General features: G+C 36.1%; 1 protein-coding gene across 2 annotated transcripts in view; it reads left to right on the top strand.

The window, feature by feature from the left end:
* Nucleotides 1-23,712, top strand: part of Cftr (cystic fibrosis transmembrane conductance regulator) — a 182,797-nt gene that overhangs the window by 31,843 nt on the left and 127,242 nt on the right. For both annotated transcript variants that reach the window (XR_002818877.1, XM_004644850.2), the window contains exons 4-9: nucleotides 10,093-10,308; nucleotides 13,571-13,660; nucleotides 14,516-14,679; nucleotides 15,885-16,010; nucleotides 19,882-20,128; nucleotides 22,137-22,229. Coding sequence is in view for 1 of the 2 variants with exons in the window: in XM_004644850.2 (XP_004644907.1) it covers nucleotides 10,093-10,308; nucleotides 13,571-13,660; nucleotides 14,516-14,679; nucleotides 15,885-16,010; nucleotides 19,882-20,128; nucleotides 22,137-22,229 (936 nt within the window). In the remaining variant the exon portion in view is untranslated. The remainder of the gene's footprint in view (nucleotides 1-10,092; nucleotides 10,309-13,570; nucleotides 13,661-14,515; nucleotides 14,680-15,884; nucleotides 16,011-19,881; nucleotides 20,129-22,136; nucleotides 22,230-23,712) is intronic.

Here is a 23,712-nt window from a genome sequence, read left to right as displayed (position 1 = left end):
TCCTGACAGACATCATTTTGTTGTCTCATGAGTCTTCAATTGATATTTAATTTAATGGTAGATTGAAAGAGAATACTTTTTTTTTTTTTTTTTTTATTTTTTGGTGGAACCAGGGATTGAACTCAGGCCCTTGTGCTTGCCAGGGAAGTGCTTATTCCACTGAGCCATCTCCCTGGCCCCTAAAATTATATTTTAAAAATTATAATTTTTAAGAAAATTATTTTCTTCCTTTTTTATTTTGCTAAAAATTAATAATCAAATACTAGAATAACAATCATTAATGTACTATATATCATTATCTTCAAAGTAGTTACTCAGATAAAATATTCTGTCTTACAAAGATGAAACAAATAATAGAACAAAACTTTCTTTTAGTAAAGTTGGCACATATTTATGGGGTGCAATATATTTTAGTATATGCACACAATTATCAAATCAGGGTAATTAATATATTTATCACCTCAAAACATTTACATTTATTTAATATGTATTTGTCAAATAAATGTAAACAAATATGTTTAATTAGTATATTTATCACCTTATAACACCACAAATGTTTTATCACCAAAAGCATTCAAAATTTTGTCTTCTGGCTATTTTGGAATATAACAGAAATTTATTATCTATGGTGATTGTCCTATAACTTTTCTCCCTTCTAACTGTAATTTTGTACCTATTAAGTTCTTTCTCCTTATTCCCTCCTCCTCCCTACCCTTTCCAGCTTCTGTTGACTTCGTTCTTTTGTCCCTTATAGGAAGAAGTTCAGCCATTGTAAGGACTCTGCCCTTTTGCATGACATATTCAGCGTCTTATTCTTTGGAGTCTTTCTCTGGGTTTTCCTTCTTTCCATTGAATGAGCTGGGATGAATGAACAAGGGTTCCAGAAATTATTTTAATACTATTGATGAAATATATGGACATACTTTTACAGTCTCTCTATATACTTAGTCCCTCTACACATAATCATCGGAGTTTGGGTTTGTTTTCAGGACTGAGAGAAAACAGTACTATAAAATTCGATATTAACTGTGAAAGGTTAAGAGAAAGGAAATACCATTATGGAGGAGCTTTCTTTGCAATACTGATGTAACTTTAAATCATATTAGCTACGGATTATTACCATTAACTATACACCTCATTTTTCTCCATCTGATTCAGTAGCCAGATACAACATTGTCTTTAACATGTAAGACTCCCAGCAGAGAAGAGACTGGCTATTGTAGAACTGAATGGGAGAGTCAGTTAAGGACAGTCTGAAGGAAGCTAAGCTGAGGGAGTCTGTAAACACACTGAGAGAATATGGCTATAAAGTATGTTTATTATGCTAAGGAATTCATAAGCTTTCACTCAGAAACTTTCTTGATTCTTAGGCAGCCCTTGGCATGTTTCCAGGGTCACACTGGGGCACACTGGGGTACACGTCAGTGCATCTTAAGGCAGGCTACTTTTCTTTAAGTCCTAGGAAGTTCAAGGGCATAAAGAAGTCTTGGTGTGCAAACTGTCAGAGTTTGCAGGTCCCACAGACCATTGCAAAAGAAGACTGTTGTTGCTTATGTTTGGACTAAATCATTGGGTGCGCATTAGAATATAAATCTAGTGCTAACAGAGAAGATTTTGGGGAACTCTACACTGAGATTTGTCCTGCCCTAAGTGTTTGACTTTTGTATGCATCTTCTTTATGATTGACTCCCTGAGACCTGCCATATAGGATTTCTTTCGCATTTTTTTCTCCTACTGTTTCCCCCGAGCTGGCTGCTTCTCCAGCCCCAGCAGTGTCTGCCCTTTGAACTCCCTGTACTTCTCCATGTCCTGAGTATCTCTGCTCCCTAATAGCACCCCTAGCCTCAAACCCATTGCTAACGCACATGCTACCCACTGCACTCTACAACTTGCCCCAGGTTCTATGGCAAGAACATTTGGAGGTTCAGAACATGTAGATTTCTTCTTTTAAACATAAGGGTCTTGGGTTTTTTGTTTTGTTTTACTTTAGAGTAAGCATCAGCTCTTACCCAGGTAATGTGATTTACTTGGTCTGGGATGTGGGACCTGGAACAATATGATTCTTGAAGTGCTCACCAGGTGATTCTAGTTGTACAACCAGGGCTGAAAAACGCTGGTAGACAGACCCAAGTATGTTTACTAAATGACCTGACTTTCACCGGGTCTAAAATGGCAGACAGGGAGAACTGTAAGTAATTTTTTTAATGAGAATATTAGAAAGATTTACAACACAGCAAAACTAGTATTAATGCTAATGGCAAAAGGCCACCTTTCTCAAACTTTTGTAAGTACATTATTCACAAGGCATCTAGTTAAGATGAGATATGACTTCTGGAGTTTTTGGATGGGATGTGAGGTCTGTGCTTCTGAGAGCACCCAGCTAGAGATGTTTGCCCGTGAACCACATTTTTTTTTTTTTTTTTTTAGTAGCAAGGCTTCACAGCATCATGAAAAGAGAAAAAGCCTAGTTAGAACAGTGGCTCTAAAAAGTATAGTATGAGTAATCAGGAGCCCTTGAGTAAGAGTGACAGGAATCTAAATCTAACATGTGCCCATGGCTTTATTTGAGACTTCCAACCTTAACTCTCAACTTCCTGCTCCTCCTTCTAGTACCCACTTCCTCACCTGCACTCGGAGTGGGCAAAGCCAGAGCTTAGACGACTCCGTTTCTTTTTGTCTACTGTAGCAGAGACTCATGTTCCATGTTTTCCTGTGGCTACATCCTTCTGTGGGCTGTGTTTTTTTTTTACAGGTAGTGGTAGAGCAAAAATGTGCTCTAGGAGCATTTTGAATTATATAGGAGTTTGGAGATGAAACTAAGCTGAGAAATCTAACACTATGTTCAGTAAAATGTGGTATGTAAACTAGAAGCATCTCTGTTCTTATATGTGGAATTTTGAAACATAATAGACTTAGGAATTACTTGTGATCGTGTTCTTAGAATTTTGACTGGATGATAGAATGATAAATGAGTTTATCTCATGAGAGTAATGTCTAACATCTGGTCTTACTTTGTAGCCTGTAGTTCCTGGATAATGTGATATAGTGAAGAATGTAAAATATGTGTGATGTACTCAAGTGTGTATTTTCCCCCCAAAGGGCCAACACTTTTTTGTAACTCTTCTGGGTTGTATTTATATTCTAATGCTATAAACTTATCTTATGATCTTGAGGAAATCCCAAACTTGGCTGGACCTCAGTTTCTTTAACTGGGTGAAGGAGAGTCAGTCCAATGTATCGACTCCATAAGCCTTCATCTTTTAAATTATGGATCCATTAAGAAGTGGGTGTACCTCAATGTAGAGTACTTGCTTAGTACTGCAGGGTCCTAGGCTTAATCTTCAGCACTGCAAAAAGCAAAACAAAAGAACAAAGGATTTAATGTGATATTGGCCTAGAGAAGCTGCATTAATGCTAAATTACAGTGAAATAAAGTTACAATTTAATTTCCTAGTTTAATATTGAATTGATCATGATATATGAATTGTCAAGCAACTGAGAGAGAAAAGGTTGTGTTTTCATATTAGTTTGGAAATGAGAATAAAGAGAGTGGGAGCTTTGGCTTCAAACTACCTAGTTCAAACTCCAGTTATGCTGCTTAGTAGCCATGTAACTTTGGGTAGGTTATTTAAACTCTGTTTCTGTTTCTTTTTGTTTTATTCATCTGCGAAGATAAATAAAAGCACATTTTTCACAAATTTGTTTTAAGAGTTAAGTGAAGTAAGCACAAATACATCCTTGTACATAGCAAATACTTTATATATGTTAGATATGATAGATTTTTCGCCTAAATACACAAATATGCTGTATTTACTGATTTCGCTATATAAGCTATTATCAAGTCTTGAAACAACAATTCATTCTGTAAGGCACAGGAAAATATTGTGCTAATATGTTAAAAATGATAGCTAGATCCTAAGTATTCAAAAATTAAAGTTAATGTTTTAACACCTATTCCTTTTGTATTTTTAGAACTAAACCTCTTATTGCTACTGTTCTAGCAAACTGGGGTTTTGAAATCTGAAGAACATAGTTTAGATTTCTAATGAAGATGTTATTAGTCATAATTAATGAAACTGATAAACACTAAAAAGAAAATACAAAAAAGCATATTGAATTGATAATAAAATCTAAAACCATCACTCACAAGTATATTTTTGAAGCTTCATCCTTGGTGTATGTACATATACTTTTCAAAAACTACAACCAATCATGGCAAAGCAAAGGAAGCACTTAAAAATAAACCCAATGAGTGAATTAAACCGGAATAGATTTCCATTTATTATGGTGAATGTGAGAAATTCTCCCTTCAGCAATTAGTACAAACCAAACTAACTACCAGACTTCAGTGTATCAAGATAAACCAAAATTGAGCACTGATATACACCCTGGTTAAAAGCAAATTCTTGGGCTGGGGAGATAGCTCAGGTGCATAAGGACCTGCCTAGTGATGCCGTGTGATCTCCAGTACCAAAAAAAAAAAAGCAAATTCTTAATCCTTTAATATATAAGCTAATAAGTACATTTTGATTAGTTATTAGCATATGCACATTTATTTTCTACTTTTTGTATATTTCTATATTTTCTATCAGTTGTTATAAATTATATGAAACTTTCTGCTTAGATTATTCATTCTTCTGGGTATGCTTTTCTGATTATGAAAATAAGGTAAGTTCTGACATATTTGATGTTTATCCTTCCATTTTTCCCCCATAGGAATATATACCTAATGAAAGGGAAAATAATCATTCTTTTACATATTGTGCCATGAACCTGTGTTTTGTCTGAATGTATTATGAATGCTTTTCTATGTCATTACTTTTTTTTTTTTTTTGGTCATTAGATGTTTTTATACCTAATTGCTTAGGACTTATATAGCTATACTACAATTTATTTAATCAATTCCTCATTACTGTATATTAAGATTATCTCCATTTTTTCACTACCGTAGCCTTTTAGTATATATCCCTTCATTAAAAGCTAAATCTTAACAGGTTTCTCAACTATACTGAAGTCCACAAATACAAATAAACTACCTTCTACAGAAGGTGCACCAATTTACTTTCCTAGTGCTAGAGTATAAAAATCCAGCCCACACTAACAATAGATACATCAATTTTTGAAAGTTTCAAGTTGCTAAGAACATCTTATATTTATTAACATTATGTTTGGTTTCTAATGGTTTTATATATTAATAGTGCCTTTATATTTTTCATGTGTCTAAGTTGCCTTTTTATATTGTCCACTTTTTATTCTGGTATTTTTATATGTCATTTTATTTTATGTGACATTTTATATGTCTATATGTCTTTTACCTTCTTTCCCTTTCTCTATCCTTCCCTCCCTCCCTCTGTCCCTCCTTTCTTTCCTTTTCTTATGTTTTAGGAAAGGGTCTATGGGGTGTTCAGGGTCTCACTAATATTTGGCCAGCTCTGTAATGGTAATTTTTAATGTGAGTTTTTATGATTAATTCATTTGATGTAACCGAGCCCAGTTTCCTGTTTTCACAATACTTTCCTTTATGGTCTGAATGTGCAGCCAAAGCAGACTTTCCCATCTCCAGAACTCAGCCGCTGACCTAAGAATGCAGGTACTGTGGATCAGAAATGGCTGAAGGATTTATATTCACCCACAGTGACTTTGAGCCCTGGTCTAGAAAATATCTCTGTGAGATAGCAAATCTGTCTCCTCAGAGGTATTTTCAGGCTTTTAAATTTTCCTTGGGAGACTGATCTAAGATGAGACCCAAGATTATTCCCATCAGGAATGCAGTCACTTGAGTAATTTTCTAACCTGACACCTCCCCTCCAAAGATGGTATTTTGAATTCACTGTTCACATCTGTGCCCCTCCAAGAACACATCCATCATCGTGGTAGAATGTAGGCCAGGGCAGTTACCCAAAGAATCCTTGGCTTCTTCCATGGCACTCTGCAGACGCAGATCATATAATAAGATGTTATTACCAGAGAGGACCTTCAAAATAGGCCTGCTCCACCTCTCAGCGACAACTATCCGAAGAATGGAAGGAACTAAAGTGACACAGAGAATGTAGCTCATGTGCTGGGATAAGAATTTGCGTTTCACAATCTTGAATTCAGCATTCACATCACTATTGCAGTGGCTTAAATGTTTGTATCAAGCTTCTATTACCTAAGTGAACCAGTAAGTGATTCTATCTTGATTTTTGCTTAATATGTATGATAAAATATTTTATTAAATAATTTTATATTCTTTCTCCTTACATGCAATCCTCACTTTGCTTATATTATTCTATGTAGTAACAAATCAGGAAATTCCTTGTGTTTCTGAAAATAGTCTGAGCGAGAGTACATACAGCTTTCATGGACCAAGAATATAGGAATATGTTTCTCTGGGGGGATTTTTTTTTTAAAATGTATTTGGTAGAGTCTCACTACAGCTTAGACTGGTAGTGATCCTCCTGTTTCAGCCTCCCCAGCACTGGGATTACAGTTGTGCACCACCACGCCTGGTCTTGGTGGCCAGCTCAGTGCGCCCGGGGGCAGGGCTGGCAGGGCTGGTGGTGTAGGGATCCAATCCCGGTCCCTGTACTTGCCTAAGCAGGTGCTTAGTCCTCTGACCTATCTTGCCAGCCCATAGGGGTGAATTTTGTAAAGGACTATACTTCATAGATTAAGCTAGGTATCAGGTACCATTGTTTTCTTTTCTAAATTAAAAAAATTGGGTGATATCTGTAAATGGTTCCATTGTAAATGACAGAGAACATGATGCATTAAACAGATTAGGGAAAACTGTAGTGGGGAGGGAAGTTTGAAGTGATGATTTTGTCCTTGAATGTTAATACTTTCATGTGTTGGTAAAGTTTGTAGTGCAATGACTCTGTTACTGGAATTTTTCTAGCAAAAAATAAACTGTGTTTTTTTCTGTGAATAAAATGCTCTATGTTCCTCGAAGTAATACTACCAGTGTCTTTTTAGATAGTCATTGTCACTCGAAAGGTGATTAAGTTCTTGGCGAGGCATGATGACAACTAACATGAAAGAGCTACTCCATTCAGACTAACACCAATTCTGACTTTTTTTCTTGTAAATTGAAATGAAATAACAATTCAGGAAATGATTCTATTGTGAAAGAGATGACATGTTATAAAAACATATAATGGAGATTCAATGACAGAGAATTTAGTTTAAATTACTTAACACAAAAAACCCTTACTCAAACCTGTCCATCTCTAACTCCAAAAATCTTGCACTACAACTCAATTCCCAAAATATGTATTTTTTTTCCAGACCATTTTTCTAGCATTCTATAGACAAAAGCAACTCCTTCGAAATACTTTCCTGCAATGTGGTATTTACCAGTGGTTCTAGAATTTTGATATAGTCTAATTTTTCTCTAAAATGGATTTTTTAAAGGGAAAAGGCGTTTATGCTAAGCAAATATGAGCAGTTGAATTCTCAGGCAGCAGGCACATTCCATACCCTTCTAGTCACTGTCTTGCAGCGAACAAGAAATGATGCTTTATCTTGTACGTCTGGAAAACATAAATACTCTCTGTTCAAAGCCTCATGGCCACACATGATGCTCCCAGCAAGGGTAGCGTGTCCAGTTCAGAAGACCACCTTGCCCAAGGGAAAACCCACTAATAATGGAAAAATAAGTCAAATAAATGTGATATTGACCTTTGTCTATGAAAAACAATTTATAAACATTCTGGGACAAAGTACGAAAATAAGTGTGAAAATAAATTTCAGAATTAAATATTATTGTTAGAAATGCACTACAGGAAGCTATTTGTAGTTCAGATACCCTTTATAAAGAATTTTAAATCTAAATAAATATCTTAATTTAAACATTATTTTGGAATAAAATCATCTGGTCTACAGAAAGCTGGGCAGATACCTAAGGAACCTTATAAAAACTTCCAAGCCAATATTTGCACTGATTGTAATAGATTAGGAGTAGAAACTATACAACCTGCCCCAGGGTAGGCAATGGGCAAATAACCTGACATTTTCCCCACGGGATGGCATGTTACACAGCATGGAAAGCAAATAAGGTAGCTGTGTAAACATCGGTGAGATGTCTCCAAAATACCACATTAAACAAAACACTGCAAAAAGCACACTGTAATGCAATTGACATAAAATTTCAACCTCAAAAACAATTCTACATATATGTTCTCAAGATGTATAACTATGTAATTAATATAAAATGTGTACCAATGTAGTACAAAGTAGTACAAAGCGTGCATAAAATGATATGTGTTAAGTTGTAATTATGCACTTTTTGAAAAACAAGTTTTCTTCAGTGGGTGTGGCAAACTATTCACGTTATATATCTGGGCAGGCAGTCAACAATTTTCTTTTCAGCACCTTCCTGTCTGTTTACTATAATTCAAACTCATCTAAAATATGGCTGTGTGGGTCTATTGAAAGGAGCAATTAATGCTTAAATTTTTTCTTTTTCTTTTTCCCTCAATTTTGCGTGTTTATATCTAGTAATTTAAACAACTAATTTGAAGATAATATTATGTAATACAACAACCACTGTCAAATTCCTATTATATTGTTCAGTGAAATTCTGTAGTTTCTAATGTTTCTTTTTCTTTTACCATTTTGTATTCTCTTTAAAAAATAAAATATGTGAGAAAAAGAATTGTAATAGTTCACATTTGTGATTACTTTGGGAACTTTTAAAGTTTTGAATAATTTCTTGCCTTTAGATCTTGATTTCTACGTTACTAAATGAAGTTTTGAATATAAGCTACAGAAAGAGCAGCTGCATAAAACAGTTGGTCAGTCAGACTAGTGACAGCTCTATGTAGGTCCTAACCTACGTAAGATTCTCTGGGGATGAAATTGATGTAGATTACATGGTAACCTATTCAGAATGAGGGCTAGTGGTACTGGGCACATGAGGTTTAGAAAAGACATCGTAGAAGAATGAAAATAAAAAACAGATGAAAAGGGGAAAGAGAGCAGTACAGTGCGGATCAGTCAGGTTTGGAAATACACATTTGCAATGAAAGTAATTAGCATAACACCATCTCCTTAGAGGATTTCTTCCCATACTCCGCATCATTAGATCATTCTGAGACAAAATAGGGGATCATGTTTCTTTTCCTTTTGAAGATAATTTAGCAAGACGAATAAGAATTAGAACTTCTTTATTCAAATGTGTTCCTGTACATACATTTTGGAGAAGTGGCAATGAATTTGATGGACAGTTTGGCTTAGCAATCAGTTGAGGACCTTTTAGGAACTGAGTTGTTGGAAACTCATCTGCTGTAGATTCCACTGGCAGATTCCATACTGAAATCCGTACCTGTTCTTGATGGGGAAGGGGATGGCAGTGCAAGAGGCTTTGCAATCCCTGAGTGCTGGCAGCTGCTCCTTTCTGCAGCCAGCCCTGCTTGTGGCAGCTAGCTTGGGAAGCCATGTTCATTCTGAACATAGCACCATTCCTCGAGTGCTATTGAGAGTTCTCTTGTGAGATTACATCAGTCACTTGCTCTTAATGACCTATTTCTTCATTTGCAGAGGAAAGCCATAATGCCCCCATAACCATCCTAAAGATGTTATGAAATTAAATGAGAATAATTTTAGGAACTGCTTTTTGCCATCTAGGTAATTAACAACCCATTACACAAAGCACCCTTTTATGTTTGACTATTATTTACTTTTTAGTCAAAAATACTCCCCCAATCAAATCTGCTTTTTATTTTCATTCTGAGTATTGCAAAATACTCAGATATTAGGTATCTAATGTCAGAAATTCCATATTTGATGGACCTTCTCTGTGTGTCCGTTCAAAATCTAAAGATCAGACCATATCTGTGTGTGCGTGTGTGTGTGTGTGCGTGTGCGTGCGTGTGTGTGTGTGTGTGTGTGTGTGTGTTACTGAGGATGAACCCAGGACCTTTGCACTGACAGCCCCTTTTGTATTTTTTATTTTTGTTTTGAGATATGGTCCCACTAAGTTGTTAAGTTGCCCTCCTGCACGCATGCACCATGACACCTGGCTAAAATGAGACTTTTTGTGTAGAAATTATGAGGGCATTTTATAAGGCAGAAATGAAATATAACTTCTCTGCTTTCTCTCTTCTGCAGGAAGTCACCAAATCAGTACAGCCTCTCTTACTGGGAAGAATCATAGCTTCCTATGACCCAGATAACCAGGCAGAGCGTTCCATCGCCATTTACCTAGGCATAGGGTTATGCCTGCTTTTTACTGTGAGGACGCTGCTCCTACACCCAGCCATTTTTGGCCTTCATCACATTGGAATGCAGATGAGGATAGCTATGTTCAGTTTGATTTATAAGAAGGTAATACTTTCTTGCACAGATTCATGGCACATGTATTCTCTGTGGCACCTGTCCTGAGGGCCTGAAGTAGGTGGTGGTACAAGTAAGGGACATGCTGAAATTATTCTCAAATGCCCACGAAATAAACGTCAGAAGTAAGTAATGATTTTCTTTTCCTTGATGATTCAGTTTACTTCAGGTGATAATTAGTTTCCTCTCTAAACTGCCTATAAGTTTCATTTTTAGCCATGTAATTAATTATTAGGTTTATTTCTGTTTTTACTTCTTTTGGCAGTTTGAGGTTTGAACTCAGGTCTTCTCCCATTGCAGGCAAGAGCTCTCCACTGACCTACATCCCTAGTGGTCAATTTTTTTTTTAAATCCATGGATTTTTTTTATCCATACTGTATGTTACTTTAATGTATATGGAAAATATATACTAAAATGCCATGTTCATTAATGAGTATAATTCATAATTACTTATGATTATTAACCAATTATTATTTCTACCTTAACTAGTTGTCACAAGTGGTGATACTTAGTGTCACAAATGATTAACATATGTTCAAAGCCTCATTTTTAGTTGGATTTTTGACTTTCTGTGAATCTGAAACTTTTTAATTTAGTAATTTATATTATATTGATACGTTTGCTGTGTAGAATGATTATATTCCATGTGAGGAGTTGGTACACATATTAACACATTATAATTCTGAGTTCATCCTCTTCCCTATCCCCTATCCAGCTCTTGGTCTCCTTCATTTTTTGCCAAACTATGAAATGTCATGTATATTGCAGCCATAAGAATTTATTGTTTTTCCTTGTGAATTATCTAGACAAGTGTCCAAGTCTCTGAGGCTTGATTTAGGTGAATTCACCTTATGAACATAGTTGAAGGTCATGCATATGATAAGTGCTTCCACCAATCTGTTCAACAAAATATGTGATTGCTTGGTTCTAGCAAGTCATTAAAGAACACTGATTTGATTAAATAACTTGGCTATTGTTTTATTTTTTCTTCCCTCCATATAAAAATTTGAGGTATTTAGCTTATAATGAATATGGATATAAAATTCACCTCTGGCAAATAATCCATAACAATTCCATGATATGCATGCAAGGTCTATTGTGCTGTAAAATGTCAATGGCCATCCTTTGTTGTCCGAAAAGCTCTTACTGAAGCAATGGAAAACATGGAGTCAGTAACTGAATCCCTTCAGCTACAACCTCATTAGTTCAGAAGTTCCAGAAAAAAATGTGATGATAAATCTATAAAAATTGTATTTTGATTGAGAAATTTTATATAAGTCAAAAATGAGGAATTATTAGGAATAGAACCTATAACATTGCTATCAAAGACAGTTGAATTTAATTCAGTAAATATTTCTAAGGATTACTTGTTATCATAATAATACCAGGGAAGAGTGTGCTTGGCAAGCTTCCAGTTGATCTAGGTGTATGTCCTCATTTGACGCACCCCACAATCAATATGTTAGGACATATTATCTCTGTTTTATTAATGAGAAAATAGTGACCTAAAAGCCCAGAATTTCTGGAAAAACTGCTTCAAATTTCAAAGTAGGAAAATTACAATTTCTGAAGTAGATAATTTCTACCCATTAGGGGAAAAGAAGTAAGTACTGAAATATAGTAGTAAGGTGAAGTGGTGTCAGATAAAAGAATGAGCTTAGTTTGTAAACAAATCTGCATGTAATATTTAACATAAAACAGTAGTAAATGTGCAGTGGATCCAGTATGAGTTAATGAACAGTTGGAGGCTGTTGTATCTATTTTTCTTTTTCAATGTTATGTATCTGTTTTCTTACCTAGTTTGCTTTATCTTGCTAGCCACACTCACTGCCTTATCTTGGCATCATCGCTGAAGAGTACAACAGAGACCTAAGCGGCCTCTCCAAGTGGCTGGTTTGGTTCCTCGGTGGAACCTTGACTTGACTCTTCCTGGGTCCCCTTTTCCTCATATCTGGCCTCTTTTATTACCATTATGCAGAAGGACCCTTTCAATAATATTTCAAATTTTGTAATAGAGCATACATTTTTTGGTTCTTTTTCAGATTATGCAACCATAGACATTACATTTGAAAAAATGGGTTTAAATACAGACGTAATTAAGCTTTGTCTGTGAATCTTGAGAATTCAGAAACAATAGATTACTACCCAAACACTAAATGATTCCTGTGCACACACCTCCATATTTTACCCTGTGCAAACTCAAGTTCGCTGGGACCCGGGTCTACCTCTAAGCCACATGAAAACCAACTCAGTGGAACACCCCCTCAGCCCAGTATTGCTCTGAGAAATTTAGAATTCATTCCTCTGATTCCTTCTTCATCTCTGCTTTTCTGGCCATTGATCCAGACCTGTCTCTACCAAATCTTTCGAGATTTTCCTAACCAGAAGTATAAACTTTCCATTAACCATATTATTTTCTATTTCCCTTAACTCATTAGCTTCTCATTCTTAGTTACTTATGTCCTGTGCTGCCTTGAGGCAGGAATTATGTTTTAATAAATTTTAGTTGCCAGGACATTAGTATGGTGATTTACATCTACTAAGTGCTCAATAAGAATGTGATTAATTTGATTCATTTGGAACATATATTAGACGGGTGCTTTCTGGTCAAAGCATCTAATAGCAAATCAATTCATATTATATTTTGCAGGCAAAGTGTTGTTATGATGTTTCATATTATAATTTAATAGCTTTAATTTGTAGACTTTTTTTGATTTAAGCATTTTACACATAGCACTTTTTTCTTTGTAAAATTTTATTTTTATTTTTCATATACTGTCAAAAATTTTTAATGACTTCAGTATTTATAACATGTTTTTGAGTTTAACAGCACTTTTATTCAAAAAAGATAGTGTAGGAAAATTCATGAAAAATTCAATGCCGAGTTTTTAATCCCAAGTTTCTGTGTCTTTGATTCCATCTCATAAGTAAAAGCAAATCCATCCCTAGAAGCTCACATTGTTTAAATAGATGCTTATGTACAATACCATTATTATTTTGTAAGTGAAAAAATAGTTAGTGCTGTTTATATGCAGGAAAATAAAATGACTGGAGCAGTGTCAAACTATTTGCTATTAAGAAAAATCTTTGTAAATCTGAGATGATACAAAGCTGAGTGAACATAATATAATTTTTATTACCTTTACTTAAAACTGCATGCACAGTAGCCTGATTCCTTAGCTTTATTATAATGTTACTTTTAAATAAATTTGCCTTTTGTTTGTTGACATCATCTAACCAATGTCTCTTTTAGACTTTAAAGCTGTCAAGCCGCGTTCTAGATAAAATAAGCATTGGACAACTTGTTAGTCTCCTTTCCAACAACCTGAACAAATTTGACGAAGTACGTACCTATTAACTAAAGCTTTTATGGATTATGTTAGAAACTGTGTGACCCCAAAGCTGAAGTTCCTATGTGTGATAGCAGTAAGAAGTGGTTAAGTCTCCCTCATACCTCCCTTGACTGTTTCTGGAAACCGAGAAACCTACATTGCATAACAGAGTGCCGCTGTGACGCTGGTGGCCCTGTCCAACTCAAGGGCACCTCAGCTAGCTCTTAGTTTTTCAAAACTTAATCCTTATCAAACTTTGCTTCCTTTTAATACTTTAAATTGGTTATTTACTTTGCCTGAATATGATACTTTGAGCAATGTCTGTTCTGTGTCGTCTTATGTGACAAAGTCAAGGTCCTTGAGGACATAAAGTCTATTTTATTTATTTTTTCATTTCTAGTATTTGGTTTAGCATTGGACCTATAAAAGGTGCTACACAAGTTATTGCTGAGCTGAGCATATGCTGTGTCTATTTTCATGTCCCTATCACTTAGCAGAGAAGAGCAGCTCTATGTGAGGAAAGTCTTCTGTTCCCTTGAGTTCTATGTTATGGCTTTTGGTTTATAAAAAAAGAGATGTTATTTAGAATTGATTGTGGACATAGTACTTAAGATATTTTCTCTCAACTCCATTGAATGAAAACAGACTTAAAATGTTCAGTGACTTTGGAAAACCTAGTGTTATGTGTAGAATATATATTCTGTATGTTCCAAGTAAGTGATACCTAGATTTTAATATCCTCAGAATCATGAAGTGTTTGATTGCTTAAGTACCAGGTCATTTTCTTTCCTGTAAGAGTGTTAATCTGCTTGATTTGGGGCTGACAGTAACATGCCCCTCGCCTTTGCTGTGCTTTTCTCTTTCAGGGCCTTGCGCTGGCACATTTCGTGTGGATTGCTCCTCTCCAGGTGGCTCTGCTGATGGGGCTGCTCTGGGACCTGCTGCAGGCCTCTGCTTTCTGTGGCCTGGCTTGCCTAGTAGTCCTCGCCCTTTTCCAAGCAGGGCTGGGGAAAATGATGATGAAGTACAGGTAGAAGTCTATTGTTATCATTTAAAAAGGTTTTAAAAAGCTCGTTCTAGTGAAACCAAGACTTGAATAGGCACTGAATTGTGATCTGTATGGTATCACTGAAAAAATATGTATTTTAGCAGCATAAATAAAACTTCCTATACCAGTGAAACATTGTTGCTTCTCAGTCCATAGAACTTCTTTACAAATAGGTTAAAATTCAGTGCATATTTGCAGTTCATAATATTTAAGTAAAAATGAATACAACATTTATAAGAATTGGAGAATATACATGAATTTTGTATGAAGTTCATTGGTTAGATCATCACACCAGTCTTAATTTCTTTATTTCTAGAATGAGTCCATGATGCCAGGCATTGTTTATGGTAGGGGATTTCTAGAGCTTGTCAGCTAGAGCATGATAGACACTGTACGGATTTTGGAGTCCTTTACTTGAAGCTTAAGTTGTACATGTTTTCCATCTTTTTTTTTTTTTTCTCATGTATGTATTTGGTGCAGAGTCTCACTATGCAGCTCAGACTTGCAGTGATCCTCCCACTTTCAGCCTCCCCAGTGCTGGCATTACAGGCATGTGCCACCACACCTGGACTCTGCTGCTGGCTCAGCGCACCCCAGGGGCAGGACCAGCACAGCATGCGGTACTGGGGATCAAGCCCCGGTCCCTGTACTTGCCAAAGCAGGCACATAGTCCGCTGAGCTATCTTGCTGGCCCTCCATCTGGTTTTCTAAATAGAAACAATAACTTTTCATAGACTGCCATGACAATCATAGGTAGTGTCTAGAATCCATTAAATACAGTGTACAACACATAGGAGGCATTTACTAAGTGCTAAGTAGTGTTTTTACCACCAACTACCTTATAATAAAATAAATGCTCATCTGATTAATAAAAGAAATGTGGCTATTCTTAAAACTTTGAGCATATTTTTTTTTTCCTTCTGAAGTTCTGGTGTTGAATCCAGGCCCTTGTGCATACCAGGGCCTTGAGTAAACATTCTACTATTGAGCTATGTTTCCAGTTCTTTTTAAAAATTAAATTTTGAGACATGGTCTTGCTAAATTCCCAAGGCTACATTTGAACTTGAAATCCTTCTGTCTCAACCTCCTAGGTAGATGAGATTATAGGCAAGCACCCCCATAGCTGGCTTGAGCAGTTCTTAATGGATAGTTTGACTTATTCTCACTATTGGTTGATTGATTTACAGAGATCAGAGAGCTGGAAAGATCAATGAAAGACTTGTGATCACCTCAGAAATGATTGAAAATATCCAGTCCGTTAAAGCATACTGCTGGGAGGAAGCAATGGAAAAAATGATTGAAAGCCTAAGACAGTAAGTTTTCATGATAACAATACTGCTACCAATTTTATTCTTAATATTTAAAAAATGAGTCTATCATGTTGGATTTTCAGCTTATATTTGAAGTGAGCGTCAATGAAACAATTATATTGAGGTGTGTTAATATTCAAGCATTAGTTGCACGAAATTACTATAGTTTTGAATAGTTGATCCAGAATTATATTATGTTGCTAAGATATTCATATTTTATGAAATAATATCTATATTTTCTTAATACTCTCATCTTATTAAGATAATCATTATGATTAGAATTATTATGTTTAGCGGCTAATTAAGCCTTCATCGGAACTGATACAGTATATAATTCTAAACTGAATAAATGACTATTATTATATGTTAACTTATGTGTTGTATCATCTAATGAACAATGATAAAAACCTCCACTTGGTCAAATTATGTTTGTTCTTTAATTTAGGAATAATTCGTGTGGTTGTACCCATACTTCATATTCATATAGCCTGTTCCTCAAGGTGAAGTCAGATCAAGTAGTGAAAGCATCTTCTGAGAAAGGAATAGTACTTGGCACCTCTACATAGTCTCCTTTCATCCCAGATAATCTCTCACTGGTTAGTAAAGCTCACATCTAGTAAGAGAGTGCAGCATAAACTGAGATGATTTCAGTCAGAATATAAGCTAGAGCCATTTTTCAGTAGTTGAGTTTCATGTTTTACAAACTGCGATAAAAAAAAGTTGTAGGAGACAATGGGAGTATATCACTAATAAGAAAACTAATTGTGAGATGTATGGCACAAGAAAGTTTCACAGGAAAAAGTGTATTAAAAAGAAGAGTACTCCTTGGGATGGTATGAATATAGATTATCAAGGAACTCAATAGACAATAGTTAACTGAGCTACAGGTGTGTGATTGGAACAACAAATGAAATAGTGAAATGTTAAGTCTTTGCCATGTAAATAGAAAGCGTACAGGAGTATTTATTTCCCAAACATTGTCAGGCACCTGTTTTTATTATGCCTTTCAAGACAAATCCAGGAAGGGAATTTCATTTTCTTTCCTGAAATACCCTTGAAGATCTCAGGAGAATTGTTCAGTTGATAGAAGTTGTCTTTTTCCTCATTAACAAGTGATTGCTTCATCATGCTGTGCCTACTCACATGGAGATGGTAAGGGTGAGGAGGAGGTTATCAGCAGATCTGGTTTTCTCAAGCCTCAGGAAAAACTCATGGCCAGGTTATTCTCCAGGCTGACTTTTCTTGACAGTTATTTTTTTCTTCTTCCTTAAATGATGAAACCCATTCTTCCTACTCTGTATTTCTGTTCAACCATTTCTCGTAGCAAACATCTGGTTTTATCTTGTATAATCCAGCATGAAATTGTTACCTAAAAATGCTGGAAAGTATTCATGTAAATACGGAAAGCAAGAGTTGCTTCTACTCAAGAGATCAAATATAATGTTCTGGAAGTGGCTGACAAAATGCATTTCGAAGGGGTGATTACCTCAGCAGGGCCGCTGTGGAACTAGGGAAAAGGCTGTGGCGCAGAGCTCCTTGAAAGGCTGTCCTTTTATTGCTCTTTTGTGATAAAGTAACTTTCAATTTTTTATAAGAAGCCGATAAACTGTCTTCATGACTCATAGTGTTAATGATTTTATTATGGTGAATACTGCTTTCTGGGTGATTATTTTAAGTGTTCTTGGATCCCTTATTCTTTTCTTGTTATGACCTCTTTGGTTTTCTCAACTGTCCCTTTTTAAAAAAAGTTTTTAAAAAGTATTTATTTATTTATTGGGTACAGGGTCTTGCTATGCAGCTCAGATTTGTAGTGAGTGAGCCTCCTGTCTTAGCTGCCCCAGTGCTGGGATCACAGGCGTGCGCCACCACGCCCGGGCTTCTGGGGCTGGCATGGCATGTGGCTCCAGGTATCGAACCTGGATCTGCCAGGCGGATGCTGAGACTGCCAAGCTGTCTCTCCAGCCCTCAACTGGCCCTAATATATTTCAGCAACAACTTTGACATTTTGCTAACATTTTTGTAAAATTAAAAACATATATATTTATTATATATATACTGTTTATCTTTATTAAAATAAATATATAAAATTATAGAAACAATATTTTCTATGATTTTATAACTACTACCTAATATGTGTGTGTGTGTATATATATATTTTCCTATTGAGGAAAAGGATACATATTGCAGATTCTAAATATTAGATCCTTGACTGTACTGTACTTAAATCCTGACAAGAACTTAACAAGGGAGGAATTATGTTTCTTTCCTTTAGATGAAATCAGAGGAAAGAACTACTTGCTTAAGATGCTACAGCTATAGCTAGTAAGGCTGAGTCATAAACATATGTGAGATTCCGAAGCCATAATCTGTCTTCAGTGTCAGATTACTGAAATAGGTAAACATTAGATCTCATTAGACTGATCAGAGTCTAGGTTGGGCATGTTGAATTCCATTTCCAGCAGTGTGCTAAGGATTGCATTTTTGTTTTTCTTTCAAGATTCAAGGAAAATAGATTCCCTCTGAGTTCTGCCACTTGAGAGTGAGAATTAGTTCCCTGAATCATACAAGCCTCTAAGCTAGCACCTGTAAGCCACGTGCCCTCCAGCAGTAGCCTGAGCCCAGCTACCCTTTGATCCCATCGGGCCTCCCTTTTCTGTGGCACTAGTGCTCTTTGCCTGTGCAAGGACTGGACAGACAGCTGAATAATACTCCACCATCTATTTGGAGAGTTGTATTGCCGATTTCTGCTGGTCTTTTGAAAGGAGCAGTTAATGCTCAACATTTTTTCTTTTATTTCTTTTCTTTTTAACTTTTCTTATAACTCTGTTGTTGTTTTTAACCAATTTTGCACATTTATATCTGGTAACCTAAACAATAATTTGAAGATAACATCATGTTATTCAACCATTGTTGAATTCCTATTACTCTGTTTAGCGAAATTTTGTATCATTTCTAATGCATTTTCTTTCTTTCTTTTCTTTTCTTTTCTTTTTTTTTTCTACTATTTTGTATTCTTTAAAAAAAATAAATAAAAGAGCTGGAAAGGCAGGCTCATGGGTGACCCCAGGGATTATGGCTCCCGGGAGAGTGGGGCCGAGGTTCAAGGCCCCATTGTCCTCTGTTCTTCCCAGCCTCTGTGCTTGCTTTCTGCCAGTTGGAGCATTTGAACTTCATATATGTGTCAACAAATAGTACATATTTGCAACTCAGGCTAGAAGATTGAAAGTACTATCTGATGGGAAAGAATTACACTGAAAGATAGAGGACACAGCATTTGCTCCCATAATTTCCAAGACCCTTGTGCCACGGAGTCACTTGCTTTCTTTTCTAAAATATAGCTTCTGGCAATCTGCTGCTGACTCATCCATCATTATCTGTAGATTTGGGTCTGAAGAGGTCATTAATAAGGGTCTGTAAGTTCATTTTACCCATGCTAACATTTAAGAAACATTCTTCTCAGAGCCAAGGTAAAATTTCTAAATTTATGAAAATCCATTTGGTTATCATAGTCTTTTTCATAAACCACTCTTTTCATACTGAACAAAAAGCCAATGAACTAAAAAAAAATCACTCTTTATAAATCTTAATGATGTGATGAAGGTATAAAAATAATATAATAACTGATTACTATTAAAACCTCAGTAATGTTTATATGTGTTTGTGCCAAACACTGGTATGTGCATTACTGTCTACCTTTTAGATAAAGTAACAGGCCCAGGAGATTTCACATCTTGTCCAAGGTTACATAGCTCAGATAGGGTATGGCCAGGATCAGAACCACTGTAGAGCCCATGTTCAAATCTTATATTCCAAAATGCCTGATATTTAAAAAAGAAGATAACATCCCAAATCGTTTTATTCTTTTTTTTCATAGAACAGAACTGAAACTGACCAGGAAAGCAGCCTATGTGAGATACTTCAATAGCTCGGCCTTCTTCTTCTCAGGGTTCTTTGTAGTGTTTTTATCTGTGCTTCCATATGCACTGCTCAAAGGAATTATACTTCGAAAAATATTTACAACCATCTCATTCTGTATTGTTCTGCGCATGGCAATCACACGGCAGTTTCCCTGGGCTGTACAAACATGGTTTGACTCTCTTGGAGCAATAAATAAAATACAGGTAAAGTGGCATAACTGAGTATCACATGCTATAATTTTGCAGAACATCTTAGAATTTTTCTAGCAAGCAAACTCTCTAAAGATGAACTATTGGTCCTAGACCTATCCATCTAATGCACAGGATTTCTTTTCTTAATGTGTGTATGTAGCCCTTATGATGGAAGTGAAATAAAATGAAGTCCTACAGCATTATTATAAGTTAAAAAAATTAAAAATAGTCATTTCTGTAATCTGGAAAATGTCATCAAAGAAATTAATAAATCACTCCTAATCAACTTTGTAAATGTGCAAAAAGATTGAAAAGGAAGCATTCTTCCATAGGAAGTTACAAAACTTACCAGCTATTGCTAGGAATGTTCATATTAAAGTTTTCCTAACATTTCACTGGATAGTTTGATGAATGCAAACGGCACTGTCTGCCACAGTAAGTACCTAAAATTCCAGCAATGCTGATGAGGTTGCCAGTTGTCAGAAGTTTGGAAGTGTTCAGTGAGGAGATTTAATTAATACAGAGCTAACTGAAAGAATGGTGTATATTGAAAAAGCAAATGAAAATGCTTCACTAAATATTTAAATATCAATTTAAATATTTAACCCAGAAAATAAATCACTATGATAGAAATGAAGGTAAAGGATGAGATAGAAACTTGTATGAGTTTCTGCCATTATTTTATCTATGCTGGAGGTTCTAGCTCTTTTTGTTTGGGCTTTCCATTTTTAAAATTGTAATTGGACGCCAGCCTTCAAAATGTAGGAGGTATCCTTCCTACCACACCCCACCCCGCCACACACAGGTCTGCAGCATCTTGAAGAATGTTATCTAGTTCTGTATCTAGGTCCTCCTTCCCTGCGAGCAACGGCAGCTGCCCTCTGTCAGAGCCCTGCCCTATCTCATTCATCTCTCTATCAGCCTGCTTCCCTAATTATGTTGTGCATTTGACCCCTGAGAATGTTTGAGTCAATTCAGATAAAGTAGTGACTGTAGCTGAGAATCATAGTTTTTCAGAGAATAATCTTATTTCCTCTGCTAATTCCATCATAGCAGAGAGACAGAGAGAGTGAGAGAGTGAGGGAGTGAGAGAGACTGTGTATCACAGTACTGGAGAATGACTGAACAGGAACCCAGGGACAGAGACGCAAAACTGGACTGGGAGAAAAAGAGAGAAACCAAAAGATAGAAAGAGAAGATAGCAGAGAAGCATGCCAGGCCAGAAGCAGGTTTCCCCATGACTTCACTCTGGGGAAGATGTCAGGACGCCTCTGCCTTCACTGCCTCATGAACTGTGCTCTGGAGTCTCTAGGAGAGCCCCACTCTTAGAATCACACTTGGGTGCCTTTAGACTAAGGATATCAGGTTTCCAAACTCTTCACCCAGACACATCTCGTGGAAAATGTGCTCTAAGGTGAAGGTGTTGGTTTTTTCTGCGTTAACTTCGAGCTGAGGCACCTAGTCAGTAATTCAGGGGCATTTTATAAATTCTTCACTAAGGTTAACATGTAATAGTATCCAGAAAGATTAGTGGTATGTTGAAATCTTATGTACAAAGACAGTTTCATAACATACCACGTATTTCAGGAGTGTACGTCAAATACAATGACTTGCAGTGCTTGTCAATTAGTTTTGGCATATTATGACATAGTTTTTTTGTTAATCTCTAATTGTTAAAATCTATTTATAGGGCTGGCAAGGTAGCTCAGTGGACTAAGTGCCTGCTTAGGCAGGCGCAGGGACTGGGGTTTGATCCCTGGTATCACGTGCTGTGCTGGCCCTGCCACCAAGTGTGCTGAGCTGGCCACTGAGACTGGGTATGGTGACACGTGCCTGTAATCCCAGTGTTGAGGAGGCTGAAGACAGGAGGACCACTACAAGTCCATGCTATGTAGTGAGACCCCGTAGCAAGTACATTTAAAAAAATCCACTTATAATGTGCAGAACTATTATAATACAAATAGATGTAATGTATTAAAGTCATTCTGATTCTGCTGTTTTTGCTCTCTTTAATAAATAGGATTTCTTACAAAAACAAGAATATAAGACATTGGAATATAACCTAACGACTACAGAAGTAGTAATGGAAAATGTAACAGCCTTCTGGGAGGAGGTGAGAATTCAAAAAATTGTTTTCTATGAAGACTCAAGTATCTTTTCTTTGTGAATCTGATTTCATCTGACTGAAAAATAATAATTAGCATGATGGTAGAAATGATACTAATTTTATAAATTAATAAACAGAAGCCTAGAAATAGGAGGGGTGGTATAAAATCCTCTTGCTTTTAAAGTCTTATAATTTGTTTTGTGTAACAAATTCAGAAGTCCAAAGCTCATACTTTCTGAGCCTGGGTTGCAGGCCTGCCTCTGCCATTTATTCTTTACGTAATCCAAATCTAGTTACTTAACATCAAGGAGCCTCTGGTTCTTCATTTTTTTTTTTCTTCATTTATAAATTGGAAAATTTCGACATTTATCTTGAAAATTTTTATTTGAAGACTAAGGCACTTTACACAAGTGTTCATCAGAATACAATTCACATAATATATTATTCAACAAAACAATGAGGAGAGATATACTAATGCATCTTTTTTCAATAAGTTTTATTTTTTTTAATTCACTATGTAAAATCTCGTACATTATTCAGTCAGAAAAATATTAAAATTTTCAGCCTCAAGAGAAGAAATATTTGAGTGCCAAGAACACTTTCTGAGTTCCTACTTCTTTATCACTTACATCAATTGAGTAAAAATAGGAGTTACGAGACCAATGTCCTATTTCTAAATCTTAGGTGATATCTTAAATTGAATAATTTATATAATTTTGTCAATATAATATCCTTTTACTTCATTTTCAAAAGATACAGGTAAAGGAATAACTCCTTACCTGCCTAGCAAAAGTGAATTTTGGAGTACAGTGTGAGTCAGATTTGTTTCAGTACTTTGCTTTTAGGAATTTCAAATGCCTTTCTGGGCACAAAAGGCCAATCGTTACTTTTGATATACTCACTACAAGCTTCAGATCACTGGTTTCCACTCTGGTTCCAAAGCCCTCCACTCCCCTGTCTCCATCTACTAAAGTAAATAGCATGCTTGAGTCTTTGCTGTGTGCCAGCAGCTAGGATACACACTAAATATATGTTCTGTCTCATCTAATTCTTATCTTTTAGTCAGCTGTCTGTCACTGGGCCAAAATACCAAGATAACCAACTTCAAAAGAAAAGATTAATTGTTGCCTCATAGTTTCAGAGATTTCAGGCCATGCCTAGCTGGCCCATTGCTTTTTGGGTGCAGCACAATGGAACAACTGGAAGAGGGGGCTCTCATCTTAGTGTGGGAGCAAGTGAGAGATAGATGGTGGCCCCATTATTCCCTTCAAGTAAATACCCTAGGCTTTAACTTCCCCAACTGGGTCCCACCAATTAAAGGTTCCGCTACCTTCAAATAGCAGCGGGGATTGGGGACCACAGTTTTAAAACAGGCCTGTGGGGAAAGGGACTGGAACATATCAGATCCAAACTACAGCACTCTATAACACTCCTATAATGCTCCCACTCCATTTTACTGATGAAAAATTGGAGGCTTTGAAAAGCTAAG

Source organism: Octodon degus, unplaced genomic scaffold (assembly GCF_000260255.1).
Source record: "Octodon degus isolate 3935 unplaced genomic scaffold, OctDeg1.0 scaffold00213, whole genome shotgun sequence".
NCBI lineage: Eukaryota > Metazoa > Chordata > Mammalia > Rodentia > Octodontidae > Octodon > Octodon degus.
The sequence above is the reverse complement of the archived record's forward strand: the minus strand, read 5'-3'. Positions and strand labels throughout refer to the sequence as shown.